The sequence below is a fragment of the Manis javanica genome, chromosome 7 (assembly GCF_040802235.1).
Source record: "Manis javanica isolate MJ-LG chromosome 7, MJ_LKY, whole genome shotgun sequence".
Taxonomy (NCBI): domain Eukaryota; kingdom Metazoa; phylum Chordata; class Mammalia; order Pholidota; family Manidae; genus Manis; species Manis javanica.
In genome coordinates, this window is record NC_133162.1 from 130,715,358 (window position 1) to 130,736,157 (window position 20,800).

The 20,800-nt window shown below is 37.3% G+C and overlaps 1 protein-coding gene across 11 annotated transcripts in view; it reads right to left on the minus strand.

The window, feature by feature from the left end:
- COBLL1 (cordon-bleu WH2 repeat protein like 1) overlaps positions 1–20,800 on the minus strand; it is a 145,910-nt gene that overhangs the window by 117,435 nt on the left and 7,675 nt on the right. For 5 of the 11 annotated variants that reach the window (XM_073241571.1, XM_073241565.1, XM_073241574.1 and 2 more), the window contains exon 2: positions 10,778–10,873. The exons of 5 other annotated variants lie outside the window; for them this stretch is intronic. In XM_073241571.1, the coding sequence (XP_073097672.1) occupies positions 10,778–10,873 (96 nt within the window). The remainder of the gene's footprint in view (positions 1–10,777; positions 10,874–20,800) is intronic. One more of the 11 variants, XM_073241564.1, reaches the window with a different exon arrangement.

Here is a 20,800-nt window from a genome sequence, read left to right on the forward strand (position 1 = left end):
AGCCAAACCCTAAGTTTACCTACTCAGAACTACTCATCTAAATTCATATCCCTCTGTGGTAGCATTTTGTCAGATACCACAACTAGGGGTACTTGGAGACTTATTTTCACCACAAATGAAAGAGAACAAATCCATTTTAATTTCTAACACTCATATTGTATAAGAAACCAGAACAATCAGTCAAGAACACTTGAATTCCTTTCAATCACTAACGTGTTTTATAGACAAAATTTAACTTATTTTATAGATATAGATATAGATATAGATATATGATTCTTTCATATCACTCTTCTACAAAAACATAATTGATTCAATTTTTTCATTAAGGTGACATTGATATACACTTTTATAAAGGTTTCACAAGAAAAACAAGGTGGTTACTACATTCACCCTTATTATCGAGTCCCCCCCATATGCCCCATTGTAGTCACTGTCCATCAGTGTAGTAAGATGTCATAGAGTCCCTACTTGTCTTCTCTGTGCTACACAGTCTTCCCTGTGACTCCATACATACCACATGTGCACTAATCATGATACCCCACAATCCCCTTCTCCTACCCTTCCCACCCGTCCTACCCCACCCCTCCCCTTTGGTGATCACTAGTCCCTTCTTGGAGTCTGTCAGTCTGCTGCTATTTTGTTCCTTCAGTTTTGCTTCATTGTTATACTCCACAATTGAGGAAATCATTTGGTATTTGTCTTTCTCTGCCTGACTTATTTCACTGCACATAATACCCTCTAGCTCCATCCATGTTGTTGCAAATGGTAGGATTTGTTTCTTTCTTATGGTTGAAGAGTATTCCATTGTGTATATGTACCACATTTTCTTCATCCATTCATCTACTGATGGACACTTAGGTTGCTTCCATATCTTGGTTACTGTAAATAGTGCTGCAATAAACATAAGGGTGCATAACTGGCCTATTGTGTTAGACATTTGTGATCTATGCAAGGAAGTAGGTGAGGCATATACTGTCCTTTCCTCCTAAAGGTTTATAATCTACTTAGTTCACATCGATAATTTATTTATATCCTAGAATAAAATATTAAAGATAAACCACTTATATAGAAAATAATCCTCAGAGAAAGGTGAACATTGTTATAATACTATAGCAGCAATGGTGGACTACGGGTTAAGTGAATGTGCAGGTCTACACTACTGACTACTGTTCCCACCCGCCCTCCAGACCTCACCTTTTCTCTGCCTGAATTTCTCCAGCTGTGAAACAGGCATCTTAGTACACATTTTTGAGCTGCTACAAAAATAAAACAGGTGTTAAGCTTCTGATACAATGCCTGGATTATTGTAAGCACTTGAACATTGTAAACCAATTTTCATGCTAAAAAGTGGGTCCTCGTTTATTTTAATATACAATGGAGTCATTGTTTATATGTTATTACACAAGTGTAGACCATTGTATGCCAAGGTAGTCTTTTAAGTATTTTCCTCATAAATATGGCACAACCAAATAAAGTTCACTTAGGCAAACTCAAATACAGTAAGGGCTTGATTATTTACCTTCCCAAAGATTTCACCACTGATTCTCTTAAATAACTTCTTTTAGCACATGTAACACCAAAAGTAAAACTCATAAATTTATAAAACTGATTTTTAAACTTTTGCAGAATTATAGAAAGTGACATATATACTTCTAATTACAATTCATTTAGGTATATCATCAAATGGATTGATATACATGGAAATTAAATTAATATGGTATTACATCTTCACGGTAGTCAGTTGCTACTTTAAGTCTTATTTTTCCAGCACAGATAAACAGAACAATATCGTGAAGAAAAATCCACACTGTCACATGGTGTCTTTGTTTAATCAACAACAAAGATTTCATAGTCATGCTTTTACTTTAACCACTGGATAAACAACCATGGACCTTCAAAAGATCTCATGGGGGTAACCGAATGTTACAAAATTCTAAAGTCAAACTGGGCACTCAAGAAGCTTACTGGTGACGAAAGATTTTATCTAGAATCATCATTGTTTAGTTCAGCTATAAAGATAGAAATGGTGTTAATCCTTTTCCATAACCGACTCTCATCATCCACAGGAACTTCCAGAGTGCTGTCGGGTTCTCTGTGCCTGACGGCAGGGGTGGTAGCCCTTCTCAAAATCAGAACTAGTGAAACATCAGGAGCTAATTCTTAAATGAAAGCATTGCCATCCCTTTTAATATAAAACACAGACAAAAAAGCAGGAAACTAAACACAGGACTTTCAATTTCAAGTCCAGGGTTTACTCGCCAATGTCACTGCTGACTTTATGGAGCTGCTGGAATGCCTCAAGTTCTTTATAAGAAAATTCTCAGTGGGCAAGCTGAGAAATTCACTACTGTCTTTTTTATATGATGTCACATGACTCTTTTGAGCCAATTTTTGGAAAATTAAAAGAGGAAAATATTTGATGCATGAGTGGGAATTCAGATTTTAAGGCCCTACTACCATGTGCTTTAAACACACATGCAAAATCTATTTCAATTCCCATTTTATGGGGAAGAGAACAGGGGCTCTGAGAAGGTAACATGCCAAAGGTTACCCAAAAAGAAAGTGGCACTTGACTGATTCCAACTCAAATCTATGTGACAAAGTAGGAATAGGCAGAAAGAATGCTATTTTTTAAGAAGTTCTAGAAAACTAATCTCTAAATAGTCTTTCATATGGTTCATTGTAAAATCATACACAGTTTGAATGGTCGGGTCATAGCAGTGAGGTACAAAGTATTATCTTGGAGAAGGTGCTTGATTTCATTGGCTCAGGTTTTGATTTTTGTTTTTTGTTTTTTCTGAAGAGGACAAAGACTGTACTATTTCTCACACAAAGTTATTAAGACAAAATAATATTTTAACATACTTAGCACCAGATGCAGCATCTAATAAGGTCTTAGTAAATGTTGGTCGGTTTTTGGATTATTACTCTTGTTGTTATACATAAAATTAAAGTCCTTATTCTTCAGAGTCATCAATTGAGAGGTGTCTGAGGAAGTTAGTGGGTCTGTCTTACCCCTGTCCTAAGACAGAGGCTGGAATATAGTAAGTGTTCAACAAATACTCACTGAATAAATAAATCATCTAATAATTTTCCATTCACTTTGATCTCAAAGTATAAATGATGATGGACAAAGAATAAGGTATCCCTTTTGCTGCTTTTTCTCTTTCCCACAATGATGCCTTTATTCAAAAGTTCTCTGAGGACAAAAGACTGTTCATACGAAGTCCTATTTGGTCAAAGAGAAAGAGGAGGAGGGGGGAAAAAAGAAAAGAAAAGCCCAGAACTTCATTGCATCATACAAAGAAAAATTACACATGTATACAAAATATAAACCTAAATTCACAGCTTTTTCTCCATTTGAAGGTAAATTATTCCCAACTCTAGAAAAAAAGTATAAATTCTCATTGTCCTCTGAAATCTATCACCCTCCACAAGGTTTTCTTACCAGTCTTCTAATTATAGAACAAAGAGCCAAAATCGATTAATTCTTTGTATTTGTCCATTAACTGACTCATCATGATATAAATATCTTTGAACCAATATTTACATTTTTTACTTCTTTCTCTTATTTATAATTTAATTTGATAGATTAATTTACCCTGTTGACATTTTAAGCATCTATAAGCTGATAAGCACTAGTTTGGAGAAAGGCACACACTAAAATCACTTCTTCTACTATGGGCTGATTTTGAAGCTGAACTTGATTTGATCTCTGAAGAGGGGAGGCGGAGTCAGAAATGCACACTTCCCGAAAGTTCAAGTAAAGCAGGAAAGCACGGTGATGAATAGCGTTGGCTTTGGAATTAGAGACGTGACATGAAAAACTGGCTCAACCCCTTACTTAATCTCAGTTAAGAAAATTGTATGATACAAACTTCAAATTATAAAATAAATCAGTCACAGAAACGGAAGTATAGCATAGAGACTGTAACACTGTAATATCCTGGTGTGGTTACGGGGCGTACACTTGCTCTGGTGAGCATTTAGGAATGGATATAATTATCAAATCACTATGTTGTACATCTGAAGCTAATATAATATTGCCTATCAGCTATATTCCAATTAATTCTTTTTTTTTTTTTAAGAAAACTGTATGAGCCTCAGTGTTTCCTGCTGTATAAAAATTAATAAGACCTGAACCTTCTGGGGCTGTTGGAAGGATTAGGTGAGCAGGTGTATATGAAACTGCTGCCTCAGTATTTGGTATTAAGAATATAAATAAACTATAAGGATTATGATCTATTTTCAAGGAATTTTCAAATTAAACATTACAACTAGCCAGCCTAGTTTTAAAAGCCCATGGGAACTACCCCTTCCCAAACCCATTCTTTTTCACATAGCCTCAAACATTCATCCAGATTCCTCTATCCAACAAGTACAAGAGGAAGAAAAAGCTAGAAGAAATAGGCAACTACTTAAAAAATCAAATTCTTCCTCTGTATCCCTCTTTGCAAAAGGTGAAGCTTCTTAAACCACCAAAATCCTAATATGGGCAAAGCAATTATTGAACACCCATTATGCACGAATGTGAGAAGCGCTATGTGGGTTAAAAAATGCAGTAAATAAAGTAAGAGTGTGAATAAAAAGATAAATAAATTTTGCTGTTAAGAAGCTTACAAGTTAATGAGAAAACAAGCTCAAAAACAAAACAAAAATAGAAGGGAAGACGGGCTGGGACAGAGTCAGAGGCAAAAAACCATGAAAGCAAAACGGAAGAGTAAGTGTTCCTGGCTTGAGGATCTGCAACAGCTTCAAGAAGGAGGAATTTAGAACTGGGCCTTGAAAAATGTGTGGATTACTCTGGACAGCGCGAGTTGGGCCAGCAGAATTCCACACTGCAGAAACACAGACCAAGCAAAGAGGCTGAAACCCCCCCAGTACTCAGGAGGTGCCACTGTCTCTCTCCCAGGTATGAAAAGAATCAGGAGGAGACAGTGAGTGACAAAGCCAGAAAATTAAGTTAGGACCAGTCATCCATGCATCCCCAAGGCCTGCTACACAAAGTGTGGCCTTTATTGCACAGGCAGTGAAGACCTTTCTGGGGAAAGTAGGGGAACGTGCTATGAGTTGATTCATGGTTTTGAAATATACCTGTAGAATGTTCAATCTTAAAAAAATTAAATAAAAACTAGGGGCAAGAAGGGGCTATCAAAACAGCCTAGGCCTAAACCAGACGTTAAGAAATGGAAATTTAAAAGGACATGATATTGTCAGCATCCACAAGATTTAACAATTTATAATCCTTATAATATACAAATACATGTCTTCCATTCAGGGTAAAGAGTTAATAGCAGGCTAAGTGGGGCAGGGATTTAGAGGAGCTGACTAGCATGTGTCCAAAAGTCAAAGTAACTCCAAATAAATAACTCCAATAAGTTGCCAAGTACATGTTCGACTTTGGTTATAAACAGTATCTGTAATAAACAGGCATCATCTGGTGACTGAAACACAACAGCCAAGCTTCCAAGGCAGTTGCAGTATTACGTGTGGAAGTTAGACTGGGGTATACTGAAGTCAGGTTGGGTCTTTCTGATTCATAGCAGGCTCACACAGCTGGTTACTGAGGCCATAGAAACCCAGCCCCAGGAGGAAAAGACTAGCTTAGCTAGGGAGTCCAGGGGCCAGCCAAGTAGCCTGAAGTTCAAGGCTGGACTCCCGGGAGGCAGGAGAAACATCCGTGAGCTCAGTGGGAAAGACCTGGGAACACAGACATGAAGAGCACATTTAACAGTGCAGCTTCACACAGCTAAACCTCCCAGGCCACACCCACTGGCGGAGGAGGCTTTGCAGGGATTAACTAAACAACTTTTGAACCCACAGGTTGAAAGTCTTTACTGAGAAAGGCTCAATAGGACCCAAACTAAAATCATATTATATGAACATGGACTTGTAACACAAATGTTTTTCTGAACTCCTAACTTAAATTCCTTATATATAATGGCATAGGTTACAAAAAAAAAAAAACCCAGTACCAACTAGATAAAATACTTTTATCTGAAAACAATACACAGAGTCTTCCAGTCCACCATAATCTTAGGAGAACTTGCACAGTTGGGCCCAGCTTCACCAGTAGCCTAAAGGCCCCTGTCTAGCTCATAGACTCCAATACTCGGGGCACTCCGGTGTGTTCACACCTCCATCTATGGTATCCCTATTCCTTTGTTGCCTTGACAACTCCGTGCATCCTTTGTGTCATCCCCAGTGTAAGGCCCCTGACGGCTTCAAAAAGAACGAATCACTTAGTGAGTTCTTACAGATTTTCTATACACCTCACTTGGCATAGGATCTACTAGTCCTTGAAGACCGGCTCAAGAGTTCCCTCTTCCAGGAAGCCCGGGGGCTCTCACAGCCATCCATGTCTGCCTTTACTCCTAGGCTCCGGGGAGCTACCAACTGTACTGTATCACTTAGTTATTTCTATCACCCAGTTAGGAAATGCCCGTAAGTCATATCTAAATCTGATTCACCATTTGGGCATTCATCATAGGCCCACTACTTAGCTCAGTTTCTGGCACAAAGTAATTTATCAATATGCAGAGCAAATTAACATTTTTTTTCATTTTCCCAGTAACTGATAAGGGTTTTATGTATTTATATACTTTTGTACCATATTAATCTTTATCATTTAAATGAAGATATTAATCCTTATTGCACTTGCATATTTTGCTTATCCTTCCCTCAATTTCTTATTAATTTGCTATGATTTTTTAAAACTCCCATAGAAACATGACAGAGTTTTTATTTCATTCAATGTAACTGTAAGTGGAACTGTTACCAGCTATTGTTTCTTCCAACTTAAAATGCACCAACTATGAACAATACTTAAAGAGTTTATCCTTATTATCCCCTAACAGGAATTTTTGTGCCCTTCCTGGCATCACCCATTATGAAGAACTCATCAAAACCAGCCATACCCCTTACTTTCTAGACTTCTCCCTCCAATCCCCTAGATACCACCACTATCTCTAATATTATTGCACACTGCATCAGCCTTTGCTTATTAGAAAGCAATCTGACAATAATAATTACTCTTCAGCATCTACACCCTTTGCTTATGATATACATAATTCTCACAACCCATATTACAGATGATGATATCTAGACTTAAATATGTAAATAATTTCCCCAAAATTACACCAGGGTAAAGGGCTAATGTGGAATTTTATACTATATTACTCCAAAGCTATCCTCTATCCAACACACCAGTGATTCGCAATCTTTCCCATGCATCGCAATCACCCGAAGAGTTTATTAAAACCAACTTCTGGGCTCTACCCTCTGATTTTCTGGTTAAGTAGGTCTGGAGTGGGTCTGAGAATCTGCATTTCTCTTAAGTTCCCAGTTAATACTGAGACTGCTGATCAGGGACCCCACTTTGAAAACCCCTGCACTATACCACAGTAAAGTTACTTAATTGAAGACATTTGGTTAAATCAGTAGCCCAAGATGATTTCCTCTTGAAAAAGGGCACCTATGAAGGCATACCTTCCTAAATGGCAAAATCTGGTGTTCTGTGATATAGAGGTAAGCCATCAAGGGAAGAAAACAGTGTTGGGGACATGTTGCAGAGAGGAGGGGAACAAATGCCTAGGAGAGGCCAAGGGAATTTCTAAAAGTAACACTGCCCACTTTAAGTTACCCTACCAGATCATTAAAACAAGCTATGGAGACCCTAAAACAAGCAAATAAAACATTTTGGATAGGCAAGCAAAAAAGCCAATGGAGCTGAATAGAAAGCCCATTAATACATTAATAAAAATAATTTAATATATAATAAAGGCGCCATTCCAAATCAGTGGGAAAAGATCAATTGTTCAATTGTTCAATAGATAATGTTGAGGCAATTCCTTTTTTAAAAAAATTAGACTCCATCTCATACCACAAAAGAATAAACTTCAGTTTGTTTCTGTCAAATTTTTAAAAGTAAGTTTTAAATAAGGGAATATTTTAAAGACTTATAATGTACATACATGCATTAAATAAGACAAGAAAAACCACATGAAATTGTCTCTAAAATAATAGGAAACAAGAATGCTAAAAATGTTTCTAAAACACTATATGATAAATGATAAAACTGGGAAATATTTGGAACATAAGACAAAAAGCCAATAGGTTTTACAGACTAAGTTCAAAATACATACTAAGCTTATACATACTAAGCTTTTACAAAATCATTAAGAAAAGGATGAATGTAGAAACAAAAGAGATAAAGGGAATGAAGTGAATTTTTAAGAGAAAAGTGAGTGAAAAACAGTTTCTCAAACATCATGAATGATCTAAAAAAACAAATTTAAAATAATCATAAATATTTTCCTCTATCAGACTGGAAACTATCAAGATTTGACAATGCAGAAAGTGATTTTTAAATCATACTGAAAAATGGAAAAATGCAATGAATGCTAGGCAATGTTAGGAAATGCGCCAAATTGTCAACACAAAGTGATTATTAAGTTGAGAAGGAAACACGTGTTCAGAAACTTGATATGTTTCTACTGCATATAATCCTGAGGCCAGGTTTTCACTGACTCTCATTTTAAAGTGTGTCCTTGACTTTCAAAGATGGGAGATTTTAAATGTTGGGGGGCAGAGAGAGAGAGCCAGTTTTGCCCCAAGCTTTTTATTTTTTAACTTCATGAGCTCTTCCTCTGTTTGGAACAGTTTATTGCAAAGAGCAAGTGAATGTTATTTTTAAAAATATACAAGTACTGTCAAAAAATTCAATGATGCTTGATAAATCTTTAAAACAGCCACCTTTTTAAACCTAACTAAGGAAGTGAAAGACCTATACCCTGAAAACTACAAGACACTCTTAAGAGAAATTAAAGAGGACACCAACAAATGGAAACTCATACCATGTTCCTGGCTAGGAAGAATTAATATCGTCAAAATGGCCATTCTGCCCAAAGCAATATACAGATTCAATACAATCCCTATCAAATTACCAACAGCATTCTTCAATGAACTGGAACAAATAGTTCAAAAATTCATATGGAACCACCAAAGACCCCTAATAGCCAAAGCAATCCTGAGAAGGAAGAATAAAGTTGGGGGGGGATCTCGCTCCCCAACTTCAAGCTCTACTACAAAGTCACAGCAATCAAGACAATTTGGTACTGGCACAAGAACAAAGCCACAGACCAGTGGAACAGAATAGAGACTCCAAACATTAACCCAAATATATATGGCCAATTAATATACGATAAAGGAGCCATGGACATACAATGGGGAAATGACAGTCTCTTCAACAGATGGTGCTGGCAAAACTGGACAGCTACATGTAGGAGAATGAAACTGGACCACTGTCTAACCCCATATACAGAAGTAAATTTGAAGTGGATCAAAGACCACTTTGAAACCATAAAGTAAGTCATGAAACCATAAAACTCTTAGAAAAAAACACAGGCAAAAATCTCTTGGACATAAACATGAGTGACTTCTTCATGAACTTATCTCCCCAGGCAAGGGAAACAAAAGCAAAAATGAACAAGTGGGACTATATCAAGCTAAAAAGCTTCTGTACAGCAAAGGACACCATCAATAGAACAAAAAGGTACCCTACAGTATGGGAGAATACATTCATAAATGACAGATCTGATAAAGGGTTGACATCCAAAATATATAAAGAGTTCACACACCTCAACAAACAAAAAGCAAATAATCCAATTAAAAAATGGGGAGAGGAACTGAATAGACAGTTCTCTAAAGAAGAAATTCAGATGGTCAACAGACACATGAAAAGATTCTCCACATCGCTTGTCATCAGAGAAATGCAAATTAAAACCACAATGAGATATCACCTCACACCAGTAAGGATGGCTACCATCCAAAAGACAAACAACAACAAATGTTGGCGAGGTTGTGGAGAAAGGGGAACCCTCCTACACTGCTGGTGGGAATGTAAATTAGTTCAACCACTGTGGAAAGCAGTATGGAGGTACCTCAAAAATCTCAAAATAGAAATACCATTTGACCCAGGAATTCCACTTCTAGGAATTTACCCTGAGAATGCAGCACTCCAGTTTGAAAAAGACAGATGCACCCCTATGTTTATCGCTGCACTGTTTACAATAGCCAAGATATGGAAGCAACATAAATGTCCATCAGTAGATGAATGGATAAAGAAGATGTGGTACATATACACAATGGAATATTACTCAGCCATAAGAAAAAAACAGATTCTACCATTTGCAACAACATGGATGGAGCTAGAGGGTATGATGCTTAGTGAAATAAACCAGGTGGAGAAAGACAAGTACCAAATGATTTCACTCATCTGTGGAGTATAAGAACAAAGGAAAACTGAAGGAACAAAACAGCAGCAGAATCACAGAACCCAAGAATGGACTAACAGTTACCAAAGGGAAAGGGACTGGGGAGGATGGGTGGGAAGGGAGGGACAAGGGTGGGGAAAAAGAAAGGGGGCATTACGATTAGCATGTATTGTGGGGGGGGCATGGGGAGAGCTGTGCAACACACAGCAGACAAGTAGTGATCTTACAGCCTCTTACTACGCTGATGGACAGTGACTGTGAAGGAGTATGTGGGGGGGACTTGGTGAAGGGGGGAGCCTAGTAATCATAATGTTCTTCATGTAATTGTAGAGTAATGATACCAAAATTTAAAAAAAATAGCCTCCTTTTCTGAAATCACAAAACAGTATACATGTGACAAGCATTCATACCATTCAAACAGTAGTCAATTTCAATAAGAATGCCTGCACTTATTAAAACACAGCAGTTCAAAATGTGAACCCACAGTAGTGGTCTGCCCTTACCCTCCCCAGTGATCATACCATCTTCTTTCTGTACAGCCTGGAGGGTTTTCACCAATTTCCCATAGCTCATGACCAGTGGTAACTTTGGTGGCATACCTTAAAGAAAAAGGGAAGCTGTTTGCTTTCTGACCAAATAATCTGCCTTCCTTCAGAAACATCATTGACAATTTTTAATTAAACGAGTATCCATGTGGAAATGAATCTGGCGTAACATGAAGACGGTACCAAGAGTTCAGTGAGGAACACCTCACCCGGATGTCACCTCATGCTCCATACCCAGAGAATGCGTGTTGTCAAAAGAACCTCGCCAACAATTTAGAACGGAATGCACACCCTATTCAAGCTGAATCACTTCAAGACATGCACTACCAACAAACAATTCATAAGCAGGTCTCATCTTATGTATCATTTTTAATGTAAAGGGCTGTTTACAGTGTACAGATGGGAAAGTACGGGACCACTAATGAGAGGTTCCCAGCCTGAATTCTGCTGCTGTAGTCCTAAAAAAAGAATGGAATCCGAGCCATAGACAGGGAAGGTAAAAAATAAGAACCTCATTTTCTCAACGGGACTGACTTGTAGTATCAAAGACAAGGTCTTTTCATTAGGAGCCATTGCCAACAATGAAGTTCAATGAGAGAGCCTGTTGGGTTAGTTGGTTATTTTCTTTCCTGGAGGAAAAAGGAATAAAGCTTTACAATGAACACATTGTGTGCTCACTATCCGCACATCTTACCAGGTAGAGATGTTTCTAACGATTGTAATGGGCCAGAAACTCTGCTTCAAGGAATCACATTCTGTGAACTGAGTTACAAAACAGCATTATTTATATTTGGGAATCAGTGATCCTTAGCCAAATATTAACTACTAACTTACTGAATAGAAACTAAGAGTGGACAGCTTAAACCATTCTTATGAACTTTACATATGGCTGATGTTCAAGAACTTTAACAATTTAGCTCTCTTTATAGCTATAGGCATTTCACTGGGTAATTAAAATCATAGTTTTTAGTTCTTTGTCAGTATTTCATGGTTGTACACATAAGTAAGTCCTACTAATACCAGGCATGGGCCTATGAGATAGGTATTGTCATTTTCAGATGAGAGAAAAGAAAGAACAAAAATAAATGCAAAATTGTAGATAATTTTTTCCAGAATTTCCTAACTTTTCAATCGCTGTGCCAAGACTGAACAACCAGTCTCCTTGAAATGCCAACCTTGTGTCTCTTTGACTGTTCTTAATGCTTCTTTATCACTTCACATAAATCAGTCACAAGTTTAAGGCCACAAACGGGACGGGCATCTGGCCAGATGAAGACTAACCTCCACTGCTGACTGATGTTAGATGGGCAGCTCTGCCGTTTGCCCGCTGCGCTGGGGCCCTGGGAGCCAAACACCTCTTGCTGCCATAGCGATGGTCCTCAGGCCTCCTGGATGTTGGGCATTCCCTTTAGGAATTTTCCCTTTGGCACCTCACCAGACCTTGAAATCCACTGCCCCACTGAGGGCCGCATTCTCCAGTCTTGCCATGAATAATTCTAGTCTAGGAAGCATAGTTTTGATGCTCCACTCTGGCTAAGAAAAGTCAGTGCTAGCAACTTCCCAGAGCCTAATAAGAAGGACTAAACTCCAGGGAAACGTTCTGAAGAGGTTCACTAAGACATCTGAGGATCAGACATAATGTTTACCAAGGCAATTAAAAAAAAAGAGTATTTGAACTACATGGTAATTGACATTTCAGAGATTTGGACTTTTCCTTATTTTAAAAGAGAGAGAATATTGTCTACACTGCCTTGGAGGTTGTTCAAAGATGTGTATTTTTAGTAAGACTGAGTCAAGTTTTTATTCTAGCCAAAGTGATTTTATTCCATGAACATAATTTCCATGTACTATATAGTAATATTTTCAGTACAATTAGCTGTCAAGTCCAGCTCAGTACCTGACACCTAGTTAGCTTTCAATAAGCATCTGTTGCAGGAAAAAAAAAAAGTCAATGAAATGTTGATTCTCTTTCAGGCAGATGTCTTCCTACCATGGGTTATCTATTAGGGAGTTTCAAACCCAATCCTCCCCAAGCAAAGTTTAAAATTCCTCCTCTCAACATCCATACCTGCCCACAAGCCCAGCTTCCTCACCACTCAGTGAAGCCTGAGATTCCCAGCCCTCTTTACTCCTCTTGACCACAGCAAAGATTAATAACCAAACCTCCCCATGCAGCCCGGCTTCCCCAGTGCTACTGGAGCAGAAAAGCCTGTCCCAGGCTGCATTGGGAGAAAGGTATACTTCGAAACCAAGCAGGTAATTACACACACAGACATCCCCCTTCCCAGCTCATTCTAATAACTGACCACAGACAGTCCCCAGACGATACTTTTCCAATTTTATAATTGCACAAAAGCAATATGCATTCTGTAGAAATCATACTTTGAATTTTGCATTTGGGTCTTTTTCCCAGCTAGTGATACACTGTTCAATCCTCCCACGATGCTGGGCAGCAGGCAGCAAGCTGCAGATCCCACTGAGCCACACGGCCATAAGGGGGAAATGACCAAAACCTTTACGCCCATGCTGTACCCACACAGCCACTTGTTGTTCACTTTTGGTATAGTATTCAGTAACGTATAAGAGACAGTCAACACTCAAAGACAGGCTTTGTGTTAGATGACTTTGCCCAGCCATATAGGCTAATGTTAAGTGCTCTGAGCACATTTAAGGTTAGGCTGGGCTAAGCTTCGATGTTAGGTAGATTAGGTGTATGAAATAAATTTTCAACTTAACCATATTTTCAACTTCAATGGGTTTATTGGAACATAACACTAGTGACCCCATCCTAAGTCAAGGAGGATCTAAACTTCTGTTTCCCCCCAAGGATGCCCTTTCTCTGGCACGTCTCTGCTTGAGAATAAGTCCCCAGGCCATCCCACACAGATTTTGACTTGGAATGAGGTTGAGTTTCCAGCTGAAACAAACCCTGGGGCTGGTTGCCTCACTGGGCACACTCTACGAGCTTTCAGTTCTGGAAGCATAAATCAGTCAAATCTAAAACTTATACCCTATCATGGTTAAAATAATGATTCCATGGGAGACAGCCCACATGTTTCACAACAGCTAAGAATTAAAAAACAAACAAAAACAATGCAAACATGCACACAGATTCACATACTGTTTGCTGTACATCCACTTCAAAAAGCATTATTAACGAGTTTTAAAACCTGAAATAACCTATATTATAATCTTGGAGAAAAGGAACACAAAAACATGTTTTTAAATAACTGAAATAACCTCTGATATAATCCTGGAGAAAAGGAAATAAAAATAGTATATGTAGTTAAAAATCTAAATGCTTCTTTATGGGTTCTATCCATAGCAATTCCTAAACTGTATCTGAAAGAACACGGGTCTTAAGCTCTAAGTCAGTGTTCTTCTGATAAATTTGGAAAATGTTACTTTCCATGTTTCCATTTTCTAAGTTCACTTTACATATTAGCATATTAAAATCCTGAGAAAACTTTAAGAAAACAGTTTAGTTTTGTTTAACCCAGACTCTCCCAAAATTGTTTGACCACAGGAGTTGTTTTTATAGGAAACATGTTAACTTGTAACTAATTCAGAATGCACCTTGGGAATGCTAAAATGCAAAACATTTTAACAGTTATCTCCAGGTAGCCTAGATAATAATTATTTTTCCTTACATAGTCCCATTGCTTTCAAGTATTCTGTAATAAGAATGTCAATTTTGTAATATGAAAAAAAAAATAGCAAAAAAAAATGTTTAGTTCCATTTCATGTCCTGGATTATTTATTACATTGGCTTTGCCAACCTGGCTGTTTTGGGACAAGGGTGCAGGGGAGAGAGGAACAGAAATGCAGTGGTCAAAGCAAAGGGATTTCGAATGATAACTGGGTTCTACTCCTATCTTCTACTGCCTGGCCACATGAGCCTGGCCAAGTTGCACTCCAAGCCTCAGTTTCCTGGTCTGCACAATCTGGGTAACAACTAATGTCTACTTTATACAGTGGTGGTTGACTATCAAATGCAGTAGAATATGTCATTCCCGTAACATAGTACCCGATGAATAGTCAATGTTCAATAAATGCTCACTGCTTGTGTACATCTGGTCTACTACTGCCCATTGTTCTTAAAGTACTGGGACCCTGATCCTCTTAATTAGTGGAAATTTGGATGATTTTACAAATATTAATTCAACCTCTGAAGCAATTCAGGTCCATATTTTATTTTGCATACTGTCTTGTGAGATGCAGTTATTAAAAAGTACATTTACTAAGAACTTAATGCTTAAGAAACTTTCCCAGTATAAGATCTGTACACAGGTATAATTCATTCTACCTGCAAATTTTCATTATGCTTACTAGGAAAAAGATTATAATTATGTTAGGAAATTTTGAATTATTAGTCTTTCCTCACTGACATCACAGCTTACCTGCAAAAATATGGAAAATATTCCTATATTACAAAAAAAAGCAAATCCAGAAAAACATCAGACAATTAAATGCATTTTGTGTAACAAAGGCTTTTAGTCAAGGGTTTGCAGCATTAATTTTCAGGCTCTGCCATCATGCTGCCATCAGAGCCTAATGAGTTACAACTGTATACAGCCTGGGCTAAACGCTGCCACACACACCTCTGCTGTACAAAATAATAGCCAGTGCCACCCTGCAGGATGGAGGAGCCAGGAATTACACAGTCGTCTTCCTCTTATCAGTCACTAAAGTTGGTTTCTAGATTGCCACTTAATGTTACAGCATGTGAGGTTAAGGCCTCAATTTCTTGTTTACAGCCAGTAAAAGACCTTAATTTAACCTGTGTAAAAAAAAAGTTCTCTTCAATAGCTGAGAGCCTGTGATTAGAACAGTGTCTCACATTCCCACTCCCTCTTTCAAATAATAATGTTCTTGTGCATGACATTACAGTTGAAAATTTTCAGTCACTGCATATCAAAATCAAACAAATCAAACTCAACAAAATCAAAGAAAGGTAGTTAGAGTTACTCTCATTCACATAGAAGAAAAGTGAAATATTCAAGTCCAAGGCAATTCCCACAAAGGAGAAATGAGGAAACAATCAAAACTGCAGTCAACTTGGTGGTGTATTCCTCATCTCAGAGGGGGCATTTTTCTCCTCTATAAGGGAATGGATTTTCATTAAGATGTACCCATTCGGTATTCCGTTTTCCAAGAACAACTGCCTTGCAGCTGGCACGGGAACTGTCACAGTGGACTTACGAAGAAAAGCAGCCCCATCTTCCATTTCTTGGGAGAGGAAATCGAGAACAGGGTGTGTTCCCGTACTCATTCAAAGCAGTATAATAATGATGCCAGCTTTACAAAAGGCTGTATTCTAACAAAGTAGAGAGCAAATTTAAAAGGCAACAAACATAAATGGAACTCCTAATATTTGCTGGTGTTACTTCCACACTTTCATTCTGTATAATTACCTTCCTTCACCAGGGAGGTGAAAGAGAGTGCCTAAGGCAATGAGTGGCAGGCAGCATTCAGGGCTATGGCTATTCTGGCTTCTGGTTGTATTCAACCAATGCTGCCCAATGCCCGGGGGCCAAGCATACTGGTCAGACTTAAATGGAGAGTATTAGACTCACTTAAGGTGCTTTATAGAATGCTCTGTCACTTACCCGAACACTAAATGATCACTTTTTTTAAGGTTTATTTTATTCTAATGAATTCTGCCGTAGAATTTCATCTTATTTTGGAACAATGTAAAATTACTGTGAGAAAAACATTCAAAAATAATGGACAAACTTATATTCTACTATGTTTGCAGTTTTGTACACATTTTTAATTGGAACTCCCAAAAACACTGGGGAGAAAGAGCACTCAATGATTTTTCTTTCCTGGTGCCTATTCAACAATTTAATTTCTTCCATTCATGATATCACAAAATTCTCAATCTCTTCTTTCATGAGCTGGAAGAAAATGCCCTTTATGACTGGGTCTTATTCTTTAGCCATTATTGTTCATATTAAAAAGGCTAACTTCTTCTACCAATAGAACTGAATCAAAATAGTAAGGTTGTTTAGACAATTTAGATTTCAGGGTGTTGGCAAAAATGAGCAGAATTCTTATGCACTAATGAATCATACAGTTAATGTCTAATTGTTTCATTCTCAAAACCTATAACTTCCTCTGTAATTCAAAGTTTACTCCATTATTATTGAAGTAAGATTAGGCTATAAATAATCATACAGCATGTGTGTCCTAGTGTCCTATTAAACAACCCTGCCCATGATAGGCAAACGTGGTTTTCTCGAAGTTCGAGATGGAAACATTACTGAATTTTCACTTACATTACTAATGAAATGCATAATTATTTTATAAACACTGCTGCAAGGAATAATGCTAAGAGTCTCAAACTAGGAGTGGAATTTTACAAGAGTGCTGAAAGATTAACAACAGCCCTTTTAGGGGTGTAGCATTTGAAGGTGGCTTAACACAATCCATTAATTAATGGCTGCAAAAATGAATGTTAGATACTTTGTGTAACTGAGTTTATACCACTCCAGCAGACAAGTAATTTGCTGGTCTCCATCCCCAACACTGACCCGTTGCTCAAATTCACAAAAATTCAAATATTATCTATTATATTTCTGGGTATATGCAGGAAATTAAATTAAGCCCAGCATTATACACAAAAGAAGCAGTCAAGAGTATGGCCTCTGGTTTTTAGAAGTTCATAATCTAGAGGTTAAATTAATCTAATTTCATCAAATATAGCAGGATAAAATATGAGCACAATAGATTAACTGCATAAAGAATGCTAAAATAACCACTTAATATTATGTTAAATTAATCTAATTTCATCAAATATAGCAGGATAAAATATGAGCACAATAGATTGTTAACTGCATAAAGAATGCTAAAATAACCACTTAATATTAGTAAAGAGGGAAGGGTGATTATCCCTTAATAGGGGCCTGGTTATATGATCATGTTTCATCCCTACAAGGACGTAATACACAGCTTGGGAAAAACAAAAATGGAGCCCTTTATGTAATAAATGGAATAATCTCCAAGTTATACAGTAAGTAAAAAAGCAAGGTCAAAGCAGAACTGTGAATAAAACTGGGAGAAACTATATGTAAATACTCATTCGCTCCTGAGTGTAAGAAGCACTACCCACTATGGTGGCCAATAGCCACAGAATGCTCTTCAGCACTGGAGATACAGCCAGCGTGATAAAGAATTTAAATTTAAATTTTATATAATTTAAATTTCAAATCTGACTCAGTGTAAAATACTCTTTGTTAAGGACAATTTCCCCTTGTTTTGTAGAACTAGAATCATGTTAACCATTGCGTCACGTAATACATCATTTTAAATTGAATTTTTTTAATGTAGCACCTAGAAAATTTTAAGTTACATTTTTGGTTAGCATTACATTTCCATTGGACAGCACGGGCATAGAGTGTCCTATCACCTATTGCCAAGAACTGTAATGCTGACTGCCTCTGGGAATAAAACCTGGGTGACAGAACCAAGAGATTTCTCACTGTATCATCATTTCTCTTTTGAATTCTGTGCTGTTTGAATATATTGCCAATCAAAAAATAATGAATAAATGATGTGACCTATAAACTGTAGAGAATTCTCCTACTATCAGAGACCATTCTGGTTTTCATTTTTCCATTCATTGAATATATTTTGTCTATTTCTTGTTCCTTTCATCTATATCCCCAAACAAAAATTAAATTATCTCTACATTTCCATTTAGCACAGTATGCATCTACTTGGCTAACCGAAAAAGGAATAAGGCCAGGAAAATTCTCCCTTCACAACTCATGCAATTTAATTTTTCCATGAAGCAGTAGTGTAAAAACATAAGCAGACACAAAGGGCTTAAGGAAAGGAAGTAAATGAATGATATTCTATGCACAACCAAGGTACACAATGTATTTAAAAAGGAAAAGAAAAAGTGAATTGCCTATGTACAGAGTATTACCATTTCTCCCAAATTGTTTTATTTTATTTCAAAAATAAACTTTTCAAAATTTTTTTGCTTTCACATAGCTGATTTTCAAGCTTAAAATGCATATATCGATGAAAATGAACCAGTTAAATTTCAGTTGGTTGGTTCTCCAGATTAAGAAAGAAAAAAGCCTCCTTTCTCAAATCCTAAATACACTTCTTTTCTCATTCTCTTTCCACTTCCACAAGAACATCTGACTTAGGGCTGTGCTGTATTAGTCTGAGGAAATGCTCCAAAGGCCACAGAGAAAATGTGTGCAAAACCATGCATGACAGCTGAGCCCCTTAGTGAGACAGGCTCCTCACCAGTCATGCAAATCACATGCCAGAAGGAACAGTCACCACAATAAACAGAAGTTTTGACTAGGTTTGATTCACAGAGGAAGGCATTCTAGATAGCCTCTAACTATTGAAACAAAATAACGAAGAGCAGAATTTTTTAAAGTGTTTCTTGATAGGAAATCTTATTAAATGGGCTGTGAAGACCAACAGGTGTTAAGAGATGAAATTAAATAGTCATCACTGTACTCCTCCCTGACTCCTGAACTGTGGACACCTTCAGCAAGGCACATTTCTTGGTGCCCCAAGCCTGTTCTTTAGTACCAATGAGTATTAAGGACTTAATATTAAGGAAGGAATATTGAGGAATACTAGTATTAAGGAAGTATTAAGCTCAGGGTACCTTTGTGTCAAACCATTCCAATTACCTGTGGGGTTCCAGAAATTTGGTCTCTACCTTGCCTAGGTTTTAGAGTGATGTAAGGAAACTGAATGCCCCAAATCCATAATATTCAAGTATTCATTACTGCCAATTTGATGTGCTTAGTATCTATAAGAATACAAAAAAGGAATGGATTTGGATTACCAAAAATTATAGCAAATATTCAATACCTTCAGATAATTTTACAAGTACCACTAATTTAATATTGCATGATCTGCCCTGTATTCTAAATAACTATGACTCACAAAAAAAGAAAATCCCAAAGTGTTACACCCCAAAAATATGTGAAATCTTGAGTGAGTAGAAAACTCTGAAATGCCCCTACGTAAGTGCAATGATGTACTACATATACCACTAATTTAGTCGGAAACTTGTCCCTTGGCTTCACAAGGATACCAGCAACACAAACTTTCAGACTGAATTTTCTTAGCATCGTTTAAGACTGAATTTCCTATATATTTCTACAAATATTCAGGATCATAAACAGACAATATGAACTATTCTTGGACATTGCTGCTTTCACACCAGACTGTACTTCAAAGTATTATATGGGAAACTAAAGTAAAATACAAACTAGAAAAGGTTCCAGACACAAAATTTGTCCCAATTAAAATGTGAGGGGAAAAATCAGTATAGTTCCGCTTTCAGATTAAATTTTTCTTTTTTTCATTCAAATGAAGTCACACCTAACTTTTCCAGAGGGGAAAGAAAAGTTTGTATGTAATAAATATCGCAGTAAAACTTACCCTCTTTTAGAGAGAAGGAAAACTGAAAATAGAAAACTGCTGTAGCACAGGCTCACAGCAGAGAATTTGAAAATTAGTTTCTTTTCACGAGCTAACCTTCTCCTCTGCCACTTTCAGCCTTGCTCCCCTGAAGCACTCCTTTAACTTTTCGCCTTAAGTTAAAGCATCTGTGTGCTCTCTGGAATGGGCATCTTAGTGGGAGCAAAAGCAGAGAAACTGCTCCTATAACCCAGTAGGTCACTTCACTCAGGGATCTTCTTACCAAGACCCAAATCATGAATACCTGAGAATGCTTAAGACCAAGAAATACAGAGGCTCTCCTTTAAAACAGTGACCCTGTCTCTCTCCTAATTCTATTAAAGCAGTGATACCTGACTATCAGGTATTTAAAGAACAGGAGAAAAACAGAGGACTGTCCCTCTCCCTGACACTTCCAACCTGTGTATAACTTGCATCCTCTTCAGCACAAAGTAGAAAATTATTTCACTGGCTCTTACAATCATCTTGACTACTCTGAGAAATGACAGCGTATCTATCAGCCCTGGGAATGGCAGG